Source organism: Strongyloides ratti, assembly GCF_001040885.1.
Source record: "Strongyloides ratti genome assembly S_ratti_ED321, chromosome : 1".
NCBI classification, from domain to species: Eukaryota; Metazoa; Nematoda; class Chromadorea; order Rhabditida; family Strongyloididae; genus Strongyloides; species Strongyloides ratti.
In genome coordinates this window covers 9,509,228-9,533,363 of record NC_037307.1, presented here as the reverse complement: position 1 = coordinate 9,533,363, position 24,136 = coordinate 9,509,228, and the positions used below count along the sequence as shown (strand labels likewise).

The following is a 24,136-nucleotide window of genomic DNA, read 5'->3' as shown; positions in this document are numbered from 1 at the left end:
TTTTTTATTATATAAACATTTTTTGAAATTCTTATTCATAACAAAAATATTTAAAAAAAAAAGTGAAAGTACTTAAAATATTTTTTCTAAAAAGTGGAACTTTTTTATTTTATAATTTATGTATATGAAGTGAAAATAATTTGAATAATAAATATAAATTTTGAAACTTTATTTTTATCAAATTGAACCACAAAATGTTATATATTTTAATTTAAAATTTTATTAAATTAATAATCTTTTTAATATATTGCAATAGGCGTCAAATAATTTTCTTTTAAATATTTTGAAAAAAAAAAAATAACAAAACTAAAAAAAATTGTTTATATTATATATAAAATATTTATTAAAAAATTATGAATATATTTTCATATTATTTTAATAATTATTAAATCATGTTTCAAGATTTACATTAAAATTGATAAAATTAAACCTCAAACCAGTCATATATTCATTTATTTTCCACATGACACTAAAATATATTATTATTTGTCTACCCCTTAAATTCTTACAACGAATATTGGTAGAATTACTCTAAGATAACAAAGCAATTATTGTTAATTATTCTTTATTTTTTATTTAGTTAAATTTATTCTAGTCATTAAGAGATGGCCGAAGTTGAGGAAATGTTTAAGAAATTAATTGCACAAACTGGTGTTACAGGTGTAACTGTAATGGATGCACAAGGTATGTTAAAAAATAAGAATTATTTACTGTAAAAAAAATAAAATTTTAACTAATATTGTATTTTTTTTTATAGGAAGGACAATTAAATCAACATTAGATGAAGCCACAGCAACAAAACATTCTAATTTACTACAACAATTATGTGAGAAAACTCGAATTATTGTTAAAGGAATGAATGAAAATAATGACCTCAATTTTATGAGAGTTTACACAAATACTGAAGAATTTTTGATAGCTCCTCAGAAAGAGTATACTATGATTGTTATCAGAGATTTGGATTCACAACAAACAAGTATCTAAAAGAAATATATGTTTGTACTTTTTTTTCATTGTATTTATACTAAACTAAAATATATACTTTATTTTTTGTGTTAGGTCACTTTGTAATTTAAGTATAAATCTTCTCCAAATATTTTTTAATTTCATTACAAAAAAAATTAATTAAAAATTATAGATGAATTAATGGAACAATCTAAATCAAGTTTGTTAATAAATATTGATGATGATGAAGAGAATAAGGAAACATTAGATGAAATAAACAAAGCTTCATCTTTGATTAATGTTTCATCAATAGGAGATGAAAAAAAAACAAAAGGATGGTTTTTTCCTTTATTAAGTAAAAGGCATACATCTCCAGATCCACAATCAACATCAACAAAAAGTTTAACTAAAAATGTCAGTGGTACTCAAGTACCTCCATCAACAATATCTCCAATATCTTCACCAACATCTGGAAATCATTCACCATTTAATATATTTCAAAAATTAAATATTTTTTCTAAACCATCTAATGTACCAACAACACTTCCATTGTATGTTGTTTAAAAAATTTTAAATATAATTTTCTATATTGTTTTAAAATATTATAATATCATTATTTGTGATTATTTATATTTATTTTAACAATATAGAAATATCATACAAACTTTATAATATAACATTTTAATAGTGAATAATGATTTGTATTTATTTCAGGAGTACAGATTTACTAAATAATAATGATGATAGTGATTATAATCAAAAAGAAAAAATAAGTACAGAAGAAAATGAAGAAGAAATTTTAAGAAGTAATAATATTGATGAAACATTTTCTTCTCCTAAAATAGGTACGTATAGTTAAAAATAGTCTAATCAAAGGTTAATAATTATATATCTTTAATTGTTAATTATAACCTAGTTCATCATGAACTTCTCTTAATCATATGTATTTTTACTGATAAATTATCATTGCAACATAAATATATATATAGTATAGTTAATAACAAATGATAAGGGTTAACTATATCAACAAAAAAAAATAAAAGTATCAATTGATAGTTAAAAACAAAATTATTATATTTTTTTAGAGAGATGGTATGACTTAAAAACATTATCACCAATTCAATTTAATTTAGAGGATTCAAATCCAATGGAATTTGATTTTTTTTCTAATAGATCAATGGTAGAATCAAAGTTACTTGATGAATTAATTACAGATTTTCGTGAAAATAAATTAAAAGCATTTTCACAGGAGAATCTTGAACAACTTCGGTCTATGCATAAACAGCAACTTGAGATATCAGCTTTACATGCAAAATTATCAAAAGAAGAAGCCTTAAATTCATTTAAGGATGTTGATAAATTAGATCATGAATTTGATATATTATCACAAAAGTTAGAGGAACTTCATAAGACAATGGAAAATTTTTCTCCTGGAATTTCTATTTTATCATAATTACTTGTATTACTAAAAAGCTTTAAACTTTTTTTTTTTTCTTTATTATTGATAATCATTATTGCTAATAAAAGGATTAATGCATTTTTGATTGATTTGCATATTTTTAAAAATAAATTGTAGTGTTATCCATGGTAAAAGTATTACTTAGAAATATATATATCAATACTATATTATTAATGAATGATATTAAGATACTTTATAAGGACGTCCTGAACTAATTTTTTTTTTATATGTTATCAAGAAAAATAGTTAAGATTATACTTATATTTGATACTTTACTTATATATATATATGTATAAATATATATTAATAGTTAAGAGATAAAAATATGTATGTAATGAAATTCTAATGTTGCATAATAAAAGAACCTTTAACAATGATCATAATATATATATATTTTTAATAAAAATTTATTAAAAATATTTCTTTTTAAAGCAAAAATATTATTTATTTTATAATTTTTAGTGAATATATTACTATATTATCAAATTATTACATATTCTTTTCTTTCTTTTTCCATTCTCATTATTTATTTTTATTTATTAAAAACAAAATAAATGTATTTTATTTAGTTGAAGATATTATATATATATATATATATATAATATATATTTAAATATATATTTATATAATAGTAGGAAACAACTTTATAATACTTTTAGTATATTTGATAAGGAATATTTTATATTAAATAATATATATTTATAAAAATGCTATTACTCTTTTAACATATCTCTTTTTCCTCTTTTGAATGAGTTGTGATCTAAATATATAAATGCCTTTTTTTATTAATGCAACTTTGGCGTGAGGAAAACATTAATATAAGAAGATGTAATTTGGGTGAATAAAATTAAGAATATGATATTAATATTAAAATAGATGTTTTACATATCCATTCTTGTTTAAAGATTGTACTATCTTTCTTTGTCCCTGTCTAAAACACTGTATAAATATATGAGGTTTGTCATTTATTTTTTTTTTTTTATAAAATATATTTTTATTCACATTCATTTATCTTTCATTTTAACAGTCCATTTTTATCAAATTTTTTTTTTTTTTATAAAAAATGCCAAAAATGTACTCTTATAAAATGAGAAATATAATTCTCTTATATTCTTATAACTATCGGGTAAACCAAAAAAAAAAAAAAAAGTATATATTTGTATACACATTTTGGTAAATACTCCTATCATTCATAATAACTTCTCTTTTTTTTAGTCTTCTTTTATTCTATAAACACAGTACGTTTAATATCCTAAATAGTATATTACTACCACTATTATTAGACGTAAAAAAGTTTTTTTAATAAAGCTAAACAATAACACTCTCATTATTAATTTATTATTATTATTATTATTATTATTATTTTAATAATATATATATATATATATATATTTGACTACAATACACAAAAAAAAAATTTGACGATATTATATTATATATTATATATATATATATATATTAGTTACCATTTTTTTATTACAACAAAACTAAAAAGTTTTGTTAGTAAGAATTATATTAAAATTGTAATGTAAACAAATGTATATTATTTTTGAAGCATATATATATATATATACATATATAGTAATAAAATTGTATTTATTATTACTCTCTTATTGTTCATGAAATGTATTTTTAAGACAAATTGAAAGTGATTATCACTATAAAAAAAGCAAAATAATCAGTTTAACTTTAGTATCTCAAATAATAATAGTAATAAAAATAATATTATTAAAGAAAGTAATCAGTAATATCAAAATTTTTTAATTACCCTCCAGAAATTTTATTTTAATATCATTTTATTATGTTATAATAATATTTTAATATTTATCAGAATCTTCAATGTTTACTTCATTATAGATATAGATATATATATATATATATATAAAGAAAAGTGTTTTTAGTTATTCCCTCCACAATATTATTATATTTTTCAAGTTTAATAAAAATGATAAAAATCCATTAATAAAGCATCCTCTAAATACTTGAAACATATATATGTATATATTTAATATATATATATATAAATTTATCTTCCATAACAACATTTTTTTGAAACTTTAAATTTCACATTAAAGAAGTTTCTATGTAAAATTTATAAACTTTTAATATACATTTCCATATGTATGAATATTCATGTTATCTTTAGGACTTTAAACTTTATTTTTTTGAGATTTGTTTTTTCTCTCATTAGTATGGTGCCATAAAGAGATACTGTAGTTAATGTAAAATACTTTTCGTTTACTTTTTGTAGTTATGAAATTATATAATATTTTTAAAACATTTTATGTATAATCTTTTTAAAAAAAAAAAAAATAAATAATATGTTAATAATTTTTTTTTTCGGATGATTAAAAATGTACTAATCAGTCTATTTAAGTTTAAAATAAGTTTTATTCAAATGATTTTTTTTATTTTTAATTTAAAAATAAAAATAGGTGAAATATTATATGAAGATATTCTTAACTATAAATTATTTTGTTGTTGTATTTTTATTTTATTTTTTTTTTTAAGTTTTAAATTACACTATTAAAGTCGCATTAAAAAACAATTTCTATTATTAATACCATTACATATATTTGTATCTAGTACCATAACTTAATATTTATATTTTTAAAAAGTATTTACAAATATTAATGTAATAAGAATATTACATTTATATTTTTATTTTCATATAAATTTTATATAAAGGATGTATATTTATGTTATATATAAATGTTTTTCATGTGACTGTATAAAATATATTATAATTTTTAATAGTTGTATATATTTATATGAATATAAATACATATATAATATATATAATAATAATAATAATATAAAAATATAATAATAGTAATATTAAAAAGAGATTGATCAATCAGTAAGTATATTACTTTTTTAACTATAGTTTTTTTTTCTTCTTCTTCTTCTTCTTATCATTATTTCTTTTATAATATTAGTTATATATATATATTAAATTTTTGTCCTTGTTTTGAACTAACATAATAAGGCACCATTTATCTTAACTAAAATATTAAATATAAGATGTAAAAATATATTGTTAATTAATAATATTTTTATAATAACTTTCTATTGTTTAATATAATATATATTATTATATATATTATTATTATTATGTATATATTTATATCTTTTTCAATATTTATTTATATTATAATATAATTAACCCAAACTTTAATTTATTTTCTTCATTTTATATTTTGAGCTTAATTTTAACTGCAACAAGGATGTTTATTAATAGTAAAATTGTAAATATTTAAATAACAGCCTTTGATAGATTTAGATATTAATTATAGAAAAGATATTAAATATATAATATGATCTCAACTACTAAGACAAAATATATATAGATAGATATTTTTTTTTTTTATTCAAATGATAAAAGTGCATTTCTTAAAAACATATATCTTTTAAAAAAAAATCTTGAGATTTGTATGTATAATGTTAAAAATGATAATATGTTAACTTCCTAAATCAACTTTTGCCTAATTTTTTAATTAACACATATATTTATAATATATATATTCCTAAAGACAAGAAATATATTTTTGAAGATAGGCTTTTGTAAAATGAGATATATTTATATATATATATATATATATTTATTTATATGTGAATAAATGATATATGGAAAGGGAAAAAAAAAATTGTCCTATTCCAATTTATATATATGCATCTTCTTCTTTTTTTTTTCCCATTTGCTTTGATATATATAGATATATAAATTAAGTAATATTGAATTTTAGTTTTTATTAAAAATTATAAAATTCTATCAATGGTATATAATAATATTGTATATATTTATATATATATATGAGTGATTTTCAAAAAATTTTGAAATAATATTATTTCTTGAATAATATATATATATATACTATTATTATTATTATTAATTATTATATATTATACCTTTTTAAATTTTTGACCCCTTTATATATATATATATATTTTAATACCTAATTTATTGTATCATCTTATTTAAATCATACATATTTATATATATATCTTATTATACACCCTACTATCTTAATAATAATATTATTATATTTGGTTATTTGTAATATAAAATTAATAAGTTATTAATTAAAACGTCATAATATAACATCTAAAAATATTGTTTCAATTTTGCATTTTATATAATCTTTATCTACATACATATACATATTTTTAGTACCGTATTTTTCTAAAAATGGATATATATATATTATTAAAGACAATAAAATTAATATATATATAGTAGGAAGTAGTAATAAGAAATATAACTTATCAAAATATATATATAATGTGTATATATATTATATTATAATATTATATTATATATATATTGTATATATATATATAATATTATACATATGTATAGTAATAATATCACATTTTTCTTCTTTATTATATTTATTATATATATATATATCTTCATGCCCCATAAAATTGTATATTTGCAATATAAAATATATTTGTGAATTCTAAACTTTGATACAATATTATGTTTTAGTTATTTTGTTTATCCATACAATATTTTATCTACCAAAAGGTTTAAGGTTATAGAGTTAATAAAAGATTATGAACAATAGTATTTCTTATTTAATGTAATATAAACTATTTTCTTATTGTCTTTTTTTATTTGCTACATATATATATATATATATATATATATTATATTCAAACATCCCTTATATATATATATTATATTATATTATACATAGAGTTATTTAACCTTTTATTAATATTATTTATTCTATTGAGAAAGAAAATGTAAAATACAAATATTTTATTTATTTTACTAAAAGAGAATATATCATAGAAAATATATTTTTGTAGTTCCATTTATGACCTCTTTGAATCCTCTTCAAAAACTTTTATATTTATATATTATTTATATATATATATATATATTCATTCCTTCAATCTATGCTAAGTATCTTTTGGTTAACTAAAAACGTTGTGTGATCAACTCTCTAACTAATAATAATAATAACAATTTTTCGCTTTTATTATAAGCTCCTCCAAAATATGATAAATCATTTTTGTTTAAAGCTTTAAACTTTTAAAACATAATATTTAATGCTGTTTATCCAATTACTTACAATTTAATTTAAAGACATATTTTACCATTATATTATTGTTTCTTTATTTTCTACTTTAATAATATTATTTAATAATTAATTTTAACTATTTAATTTCTAGGCCATTAAATAATAATAATAATAAATACTACTATATATTGCTTTTTTATTATATATATATATATCTTATATTTATCATACTGATATATATCTCTATATATATATATAGTAAAACATTTTCAACAAAAATTCAATTTTTATATTACTACATTTTTTAATTCATAAATATATTATGCACACAAATATGAGGTTGTTTACTGTGGAGCAACTTGAATTAATAAGAAGATTGCGTCTTACAGGAATAACATCTGATGCAGTGATTGAGGTTTGTCTTATATAATATATAAATATTATTTAAAAAAAAAATTTTTTTTTTTTTATCATTATCGTATAATTTATTATATACCCCCAAAAAGTATAATTAACTATGAATCTCTTATGAATTTTAAGTATCATTATTACATCATCATACGATATATACATATATATATAAATAATATATGTATATTTATATATTATATTTATTTATGTAATTATTCTTTCAAAAATTAAAATAGTTTACTATTTATATAAATATTCTCTTTTTATTGTCAAAAAGGTTTTAATTAACAATGGAGGTCATTTAATTGTATATTATCTTTAATATCCATACATCATTATATCTATATATACACTTATATTTATATAAAGAAAATAATATATACAACTTTTTAAAAATTTTGTTTCTATTTTGAAAATATTATACAATAATTATGTCATTCAACATATATATACACATATAGTTATATATATATTAATGGCATTAAAAATGATATTAAAATAATTTAAAAAAAAAATAAAAAAATAAAAATATATATATATATGTATATTATAATAGTAATAATATTTTAATTATAATTTTAGGCATTTAAAACATTGGAACAATTTGAAAATAATCTAGAAAACAACCGATTACAACAAGCTGCTATTGCTGCAATGTTGATGCCTGGAACAGATATAAGTATGAATTTTAATAAAATTCCTTTACAAAATAGTATTGGTAGTAATTTGTTAAGTAGTAGTATCTTAACAAATTCTAATAATCAATCAAATTTTGATACATTATCACAAAATCCTTTACTTTTTAAACATTTATCTGTTGGATCATTAGCCAATATCAATAATAATAATAATAATAATAGTCATAATAATACTAGTAGTAGTTGTACTAATAGTACTTCAAGTGAAAAAAGTCCATCTCTCATTTCTGAAACAAATTCCTCATCCTCACCAGTTTCACTTTCAAAAAGTGGTGAAGAAATTATTAAATCAACTGAAGATTATCCATTTTCAACATCACCACCAACTTCTAATGGTGGTAGACCAATACGTTCAAATAGAACACCAATGCGTGAAATAACAACACTTGATGATCCAAAAGAGTTAGAAGAATTTATTGAAAAAGGTGAAGAAAATTGTATTAATGATATGAGACAATTTATTACTCAATTATCATTAAGACAAACAACTGTTGCTCAGATGACAGGAGTTTCACAACCATATATTTCAAAAATGTTAAATGGTAATCATAAAGAATTATCATTAAGATGTAGGAAAAATATTTATTCATGGTATCTTAATATGAAAAAACATCCTGAAAAACTTTCAAGTTACTTATCTGATCCATTAATAAGATTAGAAACAAATACTGATGGGGAATTAATACCACAACGCCGTGAAAGATATGTCTTTAGACCAATATTAATAAAAATATTAGAATCTTTCTTTTTGGAGGCACCATTTCCAGATTATGCTAAAAGAATGGAAATAGCTGCTGTTTGTAATAAAGCATTATTAAAAGAAAAAAATGGTAATGATTTATTAAATAAAGAAATTGTCTCACCACAAGTTGTTGCTAATTGGTTTGCCAATAAAAGAAAAGAAATGAAAAAAAAGACAACAGAAGAAATTTTTCCTCTTAATTATTCTGGACATTTAACTAAACAATCTATGGATATGTATAGAAATAATATCTCTCCAGATGGAACAATAAAATCAGGTGGATCAACAACAGAAGACTCCCGTCCATCCTCCACCGGTGGGGAGGAAAATAATTCTCCAATTAATTTATTAATAAAAAATACCAATTCTGGAGATTTTTCTTTTTTAATGGCTAATGCCCTTCAACAACAAGCAGTATTTCATAATGCTTTTAATAATCCTCTTCAAACAGGATTGGTTAATACAACCGAGTGAAATTTATAATTTTTTTTAATTTTTGTCAAAATTATAGTTAAAAAATGTACGACAAAATATTTAGATATACATACAATTCTCAAGTTCAATCATAATATTAATTATGTAAACATTTAAAAGTTTGCGGGAAGTTTTATTATATACAATTTTTTTTTCTATAATGTAAATTTTTCATTTTTATGCTTCAAATTATATTTTTTTTTTGTATTATTACAACATTTTTTTTTATCAAATTATAATGTATCACGTTTCACGTATAAAATTGTTTGTATATCTTTTATAATTTACCTTTAAATATACAATAATAATAATATATGTATATATTTCTCATTTTCTATTGATAACAATAATCTTGGTAAATAAAAATAAGTATTGTTACAACAAAAACTTTAAGCACTATTATAATATGAATATAATATACAAAAAGAAATAATTTATATAAATACATATGTATATGTATTTATGATACAAACAAAAAAAAGTTTTTTTTTTTTTTTTGATTAAATAATATCAAATGATCTATATATTATTATGTTTGTACTTTCATCTAACTAAAAAGGAAACTTGTTGATGAATAAATATATAGACTTTTATAAATTATTATAACTCCTTTTGACTAAATAATTTATATATATATGTAAATAATAAAATTTTCTTTTATTATAAAGTTTTATTATATTATTTATATAAAATAATTATTAATAAAAATCTATTAAATCTTATTTATTATGGTTAGGTATAAAATTTTATATATATTTTTATTAATATTAATTTTTGATATTAAATGTCAAATACAGACATTAAACTCAATAACATGCCATTTATGTGATGGTTTTGAAGAAGATTGTTATGGTAATAGTTGTACAGGAATTGCTTGTATTAAAAGAAGTGTTATTATTAATGGTAATCTTATATTAATATATTTTAATTATATAATTTATTTTATTTTTTTTTTTTAATTTTAAAGGATTAAAACGTGTTCAAAAAATGTGCCAAATGAGTGATAATGGTTTTACTGTTGAAAAGTGTTATGAAACGCCATTATGGCAAGGAAGATATGGTGAAGAATGTATATGTCAAAGAGATTGGTGTAATAATACAAATATTTCATCATTAAATATTTATTTATTAGTTTTATTTATACTAATACAAATATATATTTTTTAAAATTAAATAATAATTATTCTTATAAATATATTCTTTTTTATTTATTTATTTATTTATATTTAGCTATTCCACTTTTACTCATAGCAGCAATATGATTTAAATCTCTAAATTTTTGATTATAATCTAAACCATAACCAACAATAAATTTATCTGGAATACTAAATGCAACAAAATTTTCTGGAACTTCTTTTGTTCTTTCAACTCTTTTTGATAAAAGAATTGCTGTCCAAATATTTGATGCTCCATTGTCATTAACTGTTTTTATTAAACGATGTAATGTTAAACCACTATCAACAATATCTTCAACAATCTAAAAAATAAATTATTTTTATATAAATATTTATTATTATTTAGAAAAAAAAAAGAATAATATAGACTTACAACAACATTTTGACCTTTTAATTCATCAAGTGATTCAAGACCAATAATTTGTAAATGTCCAGTTGAAGCAGTTCCATCATAAGATTTTGCTCTAATAAATTCAACAGTTAAAGAAGTTGTACAATTTCTTCTAGCAATAGTTAATTCATCAACAAGTGTTGTAAAAAATTTATATGATCCTTTTAAAATACATAATAATATTAATGGTACATCTCCTAATGATTCATGAATTTCATGAGCTAATTTTTTAACTCTATCTACAACTAAACCTTCTGGTATAACAATACATGATAAATCACCTTCATAACATCCTGGTGTTACAAAAGAATCAATAGAAAATTCTAAATCATCTGAAATTCTAACAATTTGTTTTGAATTTGACATGTCTAAAAAAAATTTTTGATAAATTGAAGACAATAATTTTAATAAAAAAAAGGAGAATCGTTACATATTTTTTTGAACTTTATAACTATCCTTTTATCATAAAATTAAATATTCTTATCACTAAAAACCACGCCTATAAATTTTTAATTTCTCTGTTATTATATTAAGACTATTATATTTTTACATTTTAAACATTATAAAAAAAGAGATAATAAAATGACTTTGAAATTTTCTTATCAATCAACGACAAACTTTCTAAAAATTTTGATTGATATATTATAATAAATACTAATTATATACTCTTTTACTTACTAAATTACGTAATTTGTCTAGAAGATTTAAAATGTAACTAGTTTTATGATAACCATACCAATTTAAATTATTTTTATATACAATAAATTAAATAGAACAATTAATTAATGATTAAAATAAATATAAAAGAATAAAATACTATATATAATATTTGAATGATTAGACATTTTATAATATATAATTAAATATTAATAAAAATATTTTATTTTTTGATTATAACAAATAACAACAAAAATATTTAGTACTATATAAAAAAATTATATTTAAAACCATCCTGAATATTCTTTTATTAATTCTTTATTAGCTTTTCTATTTCTAGATACAGCACATTGTTTACCTTTAACACGAATCTTTTCTTTTTTCATTTTTCTTTTTTCATGAAGTAAACGTTTTCTAACAATTTCTGGATCTATTGTACTTCCATTACTATATACACTCCTTGCCTGAGTAACTTTACCACGCCTAAATATTCTTCTATTTTCACTTTCAGCATCACCACCCATATCATGAATTTCATCATCCTCCTCTGAATCATACTCTGGTGGTTGATTAACTTTTTCTACCTCATCTAATTTTTCCATTTTCTTTTTTGTATCATCAATAGCTTTTGTATATTTTGCCAATTGTTCAGGTGACATCTCTTCAATATTATTACTTTTATCTTCTATATCTTCTTCAATACATAATTTATCAAAATTATCTTGAGTATTTTGAATCCATTTATCAAAACGTAACTCTTTATCAGTTTTATCTCTATTATGAACATCATCATCATACTCATCTGTATCAACATCTTCTACTTCTTCATCTTCATTCTCATCATCATTTTCTTTCTTATCATCATCATCACTATCACATGAATCACTTTCATGAGCCTTGAAATCACCAATCTCATAAGCTTTATTTAAATCTCTTCGCATTTGTTTGGTAAAACCACTAGCAGATAACTCAGCATCAAGATTATGTATTCTTTCTATGTCTTTCATTGATGGAGCCAACTCTGATTCATAATTAAAACGTCTCTTAAAAAAATCTCTTATACAATTTACATCTCTCATAAAATAATATTCTGCATTTGGGTGATCTATACTTATCATTTGTGGAAAATCTATCATTATTGGTTCTTCATCCTTAAAAAAAATTATTAATTTAATTAATTAAAAATATAAAACAAAACCTTTTTAACCATTAAATTAAATTCATTAAAATCTCCATGAATAAGGCCATGTCTGGCAAGTCTAACAATTAAATTCATTAATTTATCATACAAAACTTCTGGATCTTTTAATTCACCAACATCAGCAAGTGTAATACCATCAACAAGTCCCATAACAACAAGATGCCTACAACAATCAATTGGTTTTGGTACAGGAAATTTTCTACTATATAAAGCTCCCAAAAAAGTAAATTCTTTCAAAGCACTTAGTCTAGACAGGTATAACCATGATGCATGTTGTCTTTTATTATGATAATCTCTTTTATCTTTAATTTTTCTAAATGATGTTCTTCCAAGTCTATGAAATTTTAACACAACATCATTTAAATCTTTATCACCACCTATATAAATATCTGACTCTTTTCCAACACCTATTTGATTTCCAACAGCAGATACAGATTCACGAGATCTTAATGCTCTTAAGGCTAAAAAATCATATCCTAAATTTGTTAATCTATATCCATCATATGATTTTCCACATTCATATGATACTAATTGATATTTACATAATTCCATTAATGTTTTTGATGTAGCACCACGATGGATACCAGCAACAGTTGCTATTAAAGGTAATGGAACAAATTCATGATTTTTCAATCCCATTTCAACAGCCAACAAAACACGAAAATCATCTGGTTGGAGGTAACGTAATAATCCTACATTAAAACGACCCATATTTTATTTGTTTTTCTTAAAAAAAATAATATATAAAAATTGTAGTAATAACACTTGAAAAAAAACTTTTTAAAAATAAAAAAAAATATTTGAATTAATATTTTTAAATTTTTCCTCTGGAATAATATCCCTTAAATTGGTAAAACGTCCCCCGAAAAAATTATATAGAGATAATCAAGAAAAATGTCATTTACTAAAAAAAGAGATATAAAGTAGTAGACATATCTATAAAACTATACAATAAAAATAAAAACCAGTTAATAATCATAAAACTTGTTATTAATCTTAAAGTACAATTAAAGGTAGAATTATGTAATTTTGTACCTGAAAGGATAAAAATCTAGATTATGTAATAATTGATCAAAATCAAAAAGTAACAATTAAATATATTTATATAGTAACCAATTTTTATTACTATTACTTTAATAAAAAGTTGAAATAAAAGTGAAATATACATAAAAGTAAATTGTATAAAAAAAAAATTAATAATTTATTAAAATAATAAACCGTTATTAGTGACAAAAAAAAGAGTACAAAATTACTAAAACATAATTATTTGATATGTACTTTTGTTTCTGGATATTGTATTATAAATGCCTGAGCCAAATTCATGATCAACAAGAATTATACACACTCATATGTATATATATATGTAGTTATGGTTTCAAATTCCATTTGAAGGTTTACTTTTTAACATGATTTTGCTGTAGTAATTTTGATTTTTTTGTAGACATGAAAAAAGAAAGAGAGATAAAATTAAATCTATGAAGAAAATTAAAATATAAACATGTTAATAAAGTTTATAGAGATAAATAAAATATACACATATATCTTTAACTACAAAAATAACAATAAAAAAAAGCATACCTTTTGTGGCAAAAAAAAAAACGAATCATATTCTATTTCAAAGACTAAGTAACCTTTGCACATAAAAAAAAAGATATAATATTTGGTAAGATGAAAGAGTTGGCAAAAAAAAATATATATATATTATATATATTTGTTTTTGAAAAATTTAAATATATAAAGCCATATCCAATTCCAGATATAATTTATATATGTTCTAATATAATAATTAATAGATTTTATCATTATTATACTTGACATAATAAATTGTTAATTCAGCTATGCCATTGAATTTTGAATCATTATTAATATATTTTTTTTTTGTATATTCATATACAACACAGGAAAAATAATAGGCAATATTTTTTTTTGTATATATTAAAGAAAGGTATTAAGAATATATTATTATTAAATACACATAACTATTTTCTTTTTTTGGATGGTGGTGAATTATCAAATGCAATTATAAGCTCAAGTACATGGTTCACCAATGAAGGGTGTGTTTTTTTCATTTCTAACCAGTCTTCTGTTACCATTATTTGTTTACGAAATGTTGAGATCTAAAAAAAAAACAACAAAATTTAAAATATATTATTTTAAATTATAATAATAATAACATACCATTTCAATACATGCTTGTTGAAGTAAATCGGCATTATATGTATCAGCAAATTGTAATAATGTACAAACATTAAGTTTAGACAATTGTATTATAAGTTTTTCCTCACATAATGCTTTTAATTGATCCATATCATATTTTTCTGCTAGTTGAACTAGCCTTGCTGCATCTTCAATTTCTAATTCTCCAGGAAGTTCAGCTGTATAAATGTAACCAATCATCTTAGCAACAGCAGATGCTGTTGAATCAACAATTAATATACAATTATCTATTGCTTCTTTAGTATTTTTATGTTTAAACATCGCCCGAAATACACTACTTTGTGATGCTAACATAAATTTATGTACAAGAAATTCTCGTTCTTCACAAATAACTTTACAATCAGTTAAATCTGTTGACTCATACATATCTGAAAATCTGAATATATATTTTTTATCAACTGGAACCATATCTCTGGCAAAGTTATTTGACATCTCTTTACAATATATTCTTCCTTGATCTGGCATCAATTCTATTTCACAAACAACAAGTAATGATGTATCACTTCTTATACAACTTTCAACTTTAGATCTTGGAATATTTCTTAAACCCCATGAATGACCTCCTTTAGGTGGTTTTGCATGAAAATCTCCAATATTTACATTTGAAAAACCATATACACCATCATCTTTGATAAAGAAAAATTTATATTCAGCTTTTAAATTTAATTCTTTTACAGGTGATATTGCTGACATTTTTAAAAATAAAGATACATTGTTAGCATTTTCTGCTCGTTTTCCACCGGGATATAGGCATAATTGCCAACAAGCATCAGGTACACCCGGATCTTTAAACATTGCACTTCTTAAACATAATCCAGGCATAGCTAATTTTAGGACTGATGCAAAATTACTTATCTAAAAATTTATTAAGAAAAAAATAAATAAATATAATTAATATAAGAAGGAAAAAAAAATACCGTCCATTCTTGACGTAGATGAACAGGCTCCACGAAAGTATAACATTCATTTTTTTGATTAATTAAATTATTTCTTGAGGTAGAAGGAGCTGAATATAGGCAGGATGTTGAGGAGGAATGATGATTGACAGTGGTACTTAAATTTGAATCACTTCCAGTATCCATTTAACCTTTAATAGAAAAATTTATTAAAGAAATATAATAAATAATATATTTGAAAATATTAATTTGTATTAGAAAATTATATTAAAAAAATATATATATAAAAAATGCCTACAATAATAAATTATAAAATAAAATTTACATTTAAAATTTTATATCTTTTTTAAATTCAATCAATATATAATAATCATAATGTTATATATTATATATATATATATATATATATATAATCACGTTTAAATATAATATAAATTTAAAACTGCTTTACGAACCTGCAATAAATATGATATATATTTATTTTATAACAATTGATAAACTACAAATTTAATAAGTAATATATAAAATAAAATGGGTAAAAACGTCAAAATAATAAAAATATTTATAATTTTCTTTCCTTAAACAATAAGTAAATATTATATATATATATACTCATTCAAAGATAATATTCATTAATATATTTACTTATATATCCATTATTATTTTTAGTTAATTTGACAAATTTTTCTTCCTTTCCACCATCATCATTAACAATTATAAAAATTTAATTTTTCCTACACTATTTATTTTAAAAGAGGAAGTTTTAAAAAAAATAAAAATTATATATATATAAGAGTAATTTATATTGAAAATAAATAAATTACTTGTATATATATATATATTATAAATAGATACATCATCATTTATAAATTAAAAAAGGAAATAAAAATAACCTACAACACAAATTGATTCATCACCTCTTTTTTATATTATCATCATTAAAATAAAAAGAAGATGTTAAGGAATAAAAAAAAAATTTTTTTTTTATTAACATTATATATAGAAAAAATCGTCCTTCATCCAAATCACTATTACATATATTAAAGAGAGATATAAATTTTTTTATAATATATGAAGACAAAAATTTTCCAAATTATATATAAAAAAAAAATCTCTCTTTATTTGCTCCATTATCGATAGAAAAAGAATTACATATTGTAGTAAATTGAATAGGCGTACACATACACAAATTTTAATGAAAAAAAAAAGTTTTAAAAATAAAAAAGATTTACAATGTTACCTATGTATTTATAAATTATAAAAATCATTATGTTTTACGAAGGCGCCATATCTACTATCATACAACAACACCATTAATGGTAACATGTTAGAAATTTTTTATTGTATTCATTGGAAATTCTTTAAACATCATGTATGTGTATATATAGGAAAGGGGAATATTATAATAATATATATTAAATGCATATACTATATATATATATAGATATCTCGAACAACTGCAAATCGATTGAAAATGTTAAGAATATTATACGTACAAATAAAGTTATTAGATATATGTCCTCACTCTACTATCAAGGTGCATTCATTTATATAATTATTTACCAATAATATAGAAAAAAAAAACTTTTTTTTTTATTTTTAAATATACACCAGACAGGGGAAAAAAAAAAATTAAATTTTTTTTTTCTGATCGAATAAAATTATAAAAGATAGCAATGCGAGGAAGGGAAGTAAAATTTTAGGAGAATAGAAAAAAGAGAACAACTAAGTACCAATATGTGTCCTTAGCCCTATAATTTATACATATATATCAATGGTAAAAGAATTGTGATATGTTGTAGTCGATGTCTACTATAACACCAACAACCCCCCCCAAATAATATTTTATTTCTATAAAGATGTGCATCTTCATCTATCAGAATGCTTTAATGTTACTCTTTGATTTAATATTATTATATTTATTAAAAAAAAAAAATTAGACATTAAATAATGACTAATAATTTTTTTTTTGATAAGAAAATAAAGAAATAAAAAAATTAAATATATTAAAAAAAAAATTCTTATTATTATGAAATTAGTCTTTAAAGGGAATATTAATAATGTTAAAAAAAATTTATTATATAAATAATTATTATTTTATAAATAAAATATGTAGAAAAATAAATGAATTAAGATGCATAAGGTTAATGTAAATAAAGCTAGTAATTGTTAGCTTACGCAAAAGGATATATATAGGGGACGATACTCGAAATTCGATGTAAACAAAAAGTATTCTATACGGAATTGTATTCTATGATGTTTCCCTATAACTATTTTTTTGATCATTATTTTTTTATACTATAAAAAGAAAAATATTATAAAGAAATTTTAAATACATATATAGGTAAGAAATAAAAAATAAAAGATTTTTCCTGATTTTTTTTTTTAAAAATAATAAAAAGTACATAATAATGAAAAGGATAATAACTTTACAAATATTTTTAAAAAACATTTATATATTTATGAATTAAATCAAAGAAAAAAAAAACCCTCAAAGAAATTTTTTTTCATCCCTCATTTTAAGTATAATATTATTAAAATAATTTTATTTTTCTTCTATCTAAATTAGTTAGAAATGAAAAATTTTTTTTATATCAACATTAATAAATTTTGTACTTTTAATCGATCATAACGTTTTAAAAATAATTTTTTTAAAATGATTATAGTGAGATAAATTATTTTTTGCTTGGTAGTTTTTTCAAATAAAATAAGTAATGTTAAAGATGGATATTTTTGTTCTTGAATTATATACTAAAGAACATCCACTGTCATTTAAACATTCTTTTTAGTATTTATTTTTTAACTTTTAAGTTCAAGAGACAAACTTTGAGATTATGTTTTTTTAAAAGTAAATCTGTTCTAGAAAAAATTTTGGTAGTTAAAATTTAATAAAAATTGCAAGAAATAATGTTTATATATTATGTATATCAAATCTTAGAATATATGTTTACTTTATTCTGAAAAAATATATTATATCTTTTTTAGATATATGAAACATTTTCGAGAAGAATTTATAAATTTTGAAATAATAATGGAAGATGAATTATTCACCGCTTTTTTTCCTTCTCTTCAATTACAAGGAAAATAAAGAAAGTTGATTTTTAAAAATTGGATTCTTGAAATAAAGTCTCAAAGATAGATTACTATTAGGAAATAACTAATAACTTCTTTTGTTTTTTAAATTAAAATATTAAAAGTAGATTGTGATGGGGGATAAAAAAGTTTTTATAATATATCATACTAAAAATTAAGTAATAAATTCAATCTCCAAAGGTAACTTATAAAATAAAAAAAAAAATAAAATAACTAATTTAAACATTTTTAATATATATAATAATAAAAAATTAAATCTGATTTTAACATAATAAAAAAAGATAATTGAATATGAATGTATACATAAATTTTTAAAAGCATTATTTCACAAATGTAAATAAAATATTTTGTATGGATAGTAAGATTATATCTTTGAATTAATATTAAAAAAGGATAAAAGAAATTTTTAATTTATATTTTATGGCAAAAGCATTTTATTAAAAAAAAAAATAACTGAGGAAAAAAAATATATATAATATTTTATATATCTTATTTGTATCTTTTTGTCAAGCCTTAGCTACTAAAAATATCAGGTTCAAAAGTTATTACTATTTTTCTAAAAGGTATTTAGATGATTATATGTATATTAATAACTTAATATACATCTCTACGATTGTCAAAGAAAAGATAAGTGTTTGATTAAAGTTATTAAAAATAAGGGAAGAAATTTTTATAAAATAATTTTTATTACAACAGACATTAATTATAATATTGAAAAGAATAAGATTAAAGTGGATAGCTTTATGGTGTTTTTATACTAAAGTTTTTCTTTTTTTTATTAAAGTATCATTTGTAGATGAAAGCATTATTTTATCATTGAAAAAAAAAGTGTAAATAACATATCTTTTATTAATTTAGTAAGAAAAAAATATATGAAAAAAAAAGTTATTGTGAATGAAATGAAAATATAATTACATACATTAACGATCGGTATAATAATGAATATAAATGAATTTATAAGAATAAATGTACTTTTAAATGTTGATAAAAAATATTTACATCATTAAAGAACTGTTATTTAGAAAGAAAAGTAAAAAGTAATAATTTTTGTTGATAAATATCATTTTTTGATAATAACTAAAAAAAAAAAACAAGCCTCTAAGCTTTTCATAGGAGGTAAAAAAACAGCAAAAAAGTAGAAATTGTTAAATAAAAATTCTAGTTTATTATAAAAGTTTATATACATATAAGTATTATCAGATTTATTTTTATTTATTATTAAATCTTGATTAGGAAAGCAAAAAAAAATCCTTTTTAAATTATTCCTTATCATCTATTTTATTTTATTTAACAACCTTACTTTTAATCATGTTTTTTAAAAAGTTTTTCCTTTTATTGATAATTTTAATTTTTATTTGGAGAAAAAAAAAATTTTTTTAAATAGTTTAATATACTGGTAGTTAATTATTTATTAAGTTAATAATATTAAAAAAAAATTATACTTTAAATTTACTAAAAATGTTTATATTTATGCAAATACAAAGACAGTATATAAAATGTTTATAGGAACAAGTAAAAATAATCTTTGATGAATATTTTTTATCTTCAAAGGGAAGGAAAATTTTTTTTTTTTTTTTTCAAATTTAAAATATATCATATAACATTTGCACTATTATATATTAATTTTTGTTATTTTGATTACTTTTAGATTAAATTTTTTATAAAAAGCAATTTATATTAAAATGATGGAAAAAAAAATAAATTATTTTTGTAGGAAAAAAAAAAACTTTTATATTAATTGGTTATAAAATGTTTCGTATTATAAACAACAAAAATTTTTCTCAATTTATCACGTATTAAAGTAATGATATATAAGTATATATTTTTGTAACTCTACTATTCCTGATCTTCTATTTATACTTGCATACCTATGATACAATTGAAGAACAGAACCGAAGATCAATAGATGAACGAAGAGGTAAAAAGGTTGGTAAAATAGTATATATATATATATAATAAAAATTACATTAACAATTGACTAAAGAAAAAAAGGTACAAGAAGTTTTTTATGTACATATTTTTTATATTTATTAATATTAACTTTTTATTATTAAAAAAATAAATGTATTATTCTATCATTTTAACGACTAACAAAATAAAATTTTTATTTATTTATATATATATATATAATATTAATTTTAGGAGTAATAAAAAAGTTATGGCTTCACAAACAACAGGAATTCAACAATTATTAGCAGCTGAAAAGAAAGCTGGAGAAAAGATTACTGAAGCTCGAAAAAGAAAAGCTCAAAGATTAAAAGAGGCAAAATATGATGCACAAATTGAAATTAATAAAATTAAAGAGGTAAATAATATAAATAAAAAAAATTATTATTTATTAAAAAAATTTTTTTTTTAATAGGAACAAGAAATAAAATTTAAAGAATTTGAATCTGAATATCTTGGTTCAAAAGAATCTATTGAGGAAAAAATAAAATTAGATACAACTACAACATTAAAAAATTTAGAAGATTCTGTTAATAAAAATAAAGAACATGTTATTAATAGACTTCTACAACTTGTTTGTGATATACAACCTCAACTTCATAGAAATCTTCTTCTCCAAAAAGAACATAATATATAATATATAAATTTATTATATATTTTATTTTTTTAAATATAAAAAAAAAGATAATATTATTTATATATTTATTGTTTTAAAAAAATGATAAAATACATTCATTTATATTTCGATATTTTTTTAGAGAAAAATTGATAGCAGTAAAAAACGTTAAAATATTACTTAATATAATAATTGTTATACATATATTATTAACTGACATTTTTTTTTATAAAGATAAATCTCCTTTTGGCGTTGGTCCAGCAACAATACGCATTTTTATTGATGGTTTTAAAATAACAAAATTACATAATAAATCTTCATTAATTTCCATATAAGCAGCATTATTACTAAATTGACCACAATAATGAGGTGCTGAAAATATTGTTACTAGGCGTTTATTTGCAAAAAATTCATATCCATCTTGGACAACCTAAAGAAAAAAAAAACTGTTTGTTAAAATATTTATTAAAATATTACCTGATGTGCTCTACAAATTAATTCTAAATTAAGGTCTTCTAAAGTTTTAAGAACAACATTAGTTCCAAAAAGATAAGAAATTCCTCTGGCATTAGCGGTAAAACCACTAGCACTTGAATCAGGATCTGACCACAGTAAATCACATACTATACTATTTTTATAAGGACATATAGGTCTAGGAATATTTTTTAAATCATCTCTTTTTTTTAATTCTGGTGATAAACCACCATGCATACATAATATTTTATCACCTACAATAGCTGTAAGTGGCATAAAGTCAAAAAGATTTGAAAAGTCATCGTATAATGATGGTGATTTATATCTTCTATTAATTTCTTCATAAAATCCATAAATTCTATTAACTTTATAACATTCATGATTACCTCTTAATATAAAAAATGAATCAGGATATAAAACTTTATAAGCCATCATCATTATAATAACTTCAAGACTTTGTTTACCCCTATCAACATAATCACCAAGAAAAAGATAATTTTTTTCTGGTGGAAAACCTGCATGACCAAATAATCTTAATAAATCAGGATACTGCCCATGAATATCACCACATATTATAATTGGTGGTTCTATTTCTAAACATATTGGTTGTTTATTAAAAACTTCTTTTGTTGCCTGTATCAATTCTTTTATCTCACCTTCTGTTATAATATTCTCAAGACGTTTCTCACATTTACCTAAACTTAGAAGGCGAAGAACAAATTTATCCAATTGAAATGATAATTTTGTTTCTACTTTTGTTGATATAAATTCTGTACTAGTCATTATTTAAAATAATAAAAAAATATATTACATGTAGATTTTTTAATTATTTTTTTTTTGTATATAATTATAAAAGATTTAGTATATTAAATAATTTTTTTTTATTTTGTATTCAATTTTATTTATAAAATTTGTATTTTATTATTTTTTTTTATAACTTGTATCTCTTTTTCGATAATAATATCAATAATTGAATAAATTGGTTTTATAATTATTTAAAAAAAAATATATACATGAAATATACATAAATTTTTTTTTTGATAAAAAATACTATCAACTGTTTTTTTAAATGAAATGTTTAAAAATTTTTTTTTTTAAAATATTTATATATATGATAAAAAATTAAATATTAATATATGTTAATTCAAGGATAAAAGCTTAACTGAAAAAAAATAATAAATAATTACAGTTTCTTAAATAACTTCGAATATTCTAGAATAATTGTAAACTATTAATGATATAACATGAAAGAACTAATTGAGAATCAAAAAGCAAAGAAAAAAATATAAAGATATAATTTAATAATTAAGAAACTTTCTTTCACTTAATTATGTCTTTTTGATTTAAGTTTCTCAAATGTCATGAGAACAATATCTCATTTTAAGTATACAACATAATTTTATATTCATCATCTATTTTATTATCATTTGCCCTTTATCTATTTATAGTTTAGATATTAAGAATAATTTTTAATAAAAAGTACAGATTAAAATTTTATTTATCTTATTAACATTTAATTTTTAACAATTTTATCATGAAAAAAAATAATAAAAAGTTATTGTGTACTAATATTCTAACCTATTTTAATAAATTACAAGGTACGTTTTAAAAAAAAAAAACTATGTTTATAAATATTAAGAGTTAATATTGATAATTAGTTGTAGAAATTTGTCGCCCCAGGATTAACTTTAAATGATTGTCAAAGGC

General features: G+C 19.8%; 8 protein-coding genes across 8 annotated transcripts; 4 read left to right on the top strand and 4 right to left on the bottom strand.

Annotated features, from left to right (window-relative positions):
- Positions 1–605: 605 nt before the first annotated feature.
- SRAE_1000295700 (Dynein light chain roadblock-type 1) lies at positions 606–2,398 on the top strand (the record flags this gene model as incomplete). The annotated part of the gene is made up of 5 exons (XM_024650093.1): positions 606–684; positions 758–976; positions 1,139–1,496; positions 1,660–1,790; positions 2,031–2,398. 5 exons carry the CDS (start codon positions 606–608, stop codon positions 2,396–2,398), a joined length of 1,155 nt encoding a protein of 384 aa, XP_024503905.1.
- Positions 2,399–7,759: 5,361 nt separating this feature from the next.
- Positions 7,760–9,762, top strand: SRAE_1000295600 (Homeobox domain and Cro/C1-type helix-turn-helix domain and Homeodomain-like and Lambda repressor-like, DNA-binding domain-containing protein; the record flags this gene model as incomplete). Its single annotated transcript, XM_024650092.1, has 2 exons — positions 7,760–7,852; positions 8,431–9,762. The coding sequence occupies 2 exons, from the start codon at positions 7,760–7,762 to the stop codon at positions 9,760–9,762; spliced, it is 1,425 nt and encodes a 474-aa protein (XP_024503904.1).
- Positions 9,763–10,490: 728 nt separating this feature from the next.
- Positions 10,491–10,929, top strand: SRAE_1000295500 (Hypothetical protein; the record flags this gene model as incomplete). Its single annotated transcript, XM_024650091.1, has 2 exons — positions 10,491–10,665; positions 10,730–10,929. The coding sequence occupies 2 exons, from the start codon at positions 10,491–10,493 to the stop codon at positions 10,927–10,929; spliced, it is 375 nt and encodes a 124-aa protein (XP_024503903.1).
- Positions 10,930–10,978: 49 nt separating this feature from the next.
- SRAE_1000295400 (Phosphoribosyltransferase domain and Hypoxanthine phosphoribosyl transferase family-containing protein) lies at positions 10,979–11,694 on the bottom strand (the record flags this gene model as incomplete). The annotated part of the gene is made up of 2 exons (XM_024650090.1): positions 10,979–11,239; positions 11,311–11,694. 2 exons carry the CDS (start codon positions 11,692–11,694, stop codon positions 10,979–10,981), a joined length of 645 nt encoding a protein of 214 aa, XP_024503902.1.
- A 575-nt stretch (positions 11,695–12,269) lies between these two features.
- Positions 12,270–13,897, bottom strand: SRAE_1000295300 (Serine/threonine-protein kinase RIO2; the record flags this gene model as incomplete). Its single annotated transcript, XM_024650089.1, has 2 exons — positions 12,270–13,136; positions 13,184–13,897. The coding sequence occupies 2 exons, from the start codon at positions 13,895–13,897 to the stop codon at positions 12,270–12,272; spliced, it is 1,581 nt and encodes a 526-aa protein (XP_024503901.1).
- A 1,268-nt stretch (positions 13,898–15,165) lies between these two features.
- SRAE_1000295200 (Speckle-type POZ protein) lies at positions 15,166–16,485 on the bottom strand (the record flags this gene model as incomplete). Its single annotated transcript, XM_024650088.1, has 3 exons — positions 15,166–15,303; positions 15,365–16,258; positions 16,321–16,485. 3 exons carry the CDS (start codon positions 16,483–16,485, stop codon positions 15,166–15,168), a joined length of 1,197 nt encoding a protein of 398 aa, XP_024503900.1.
- Positions 16,486–21,298: 4,813 nt separating this feature from the next.
- On the top strand, positions 21,299–21,976 carry SRAE_1000295100 (V-type proton ATPase subunit G; the record flags this gene model as incomplete). The annotated part of the gene is made up of 3 exons (XM_024650087.1): positions 21,299–21,318; positions 21,535–21,697; positions 21,755–21,976. 3 exons carry the CDS (start codon positions 21,299–21,301, stop codon positions 21,974–21,976), a joined length of 405 nt encoding a protein of 134 aa, XP_024503899.1.
- A 205-nt stretch (positions 21,977–22,181) lies between these two features.
- SRAE_1000295000 (Serine/threonine-protein phosphatase PP1-beta catalytic subunit) lies at positions 22,182–23,212 on the bottom strand (the record flags this gene model as incomplete). The annotated part of the gene is made up of 2 exons (XM_024650086.1): positions 22,182–22,385; positions 22,433–23,212. The coding sequence occupies 2 exons, from the start codon at positions 23,210–23,212 to the stop codon at positions 22,182–22,184; spliced, it is 984 nt and encodes a 327-aa protein (XP_024503898.1).
- Between the last annotated feature and the right edge of the window lie 924 nt (positions 23,213–24,136).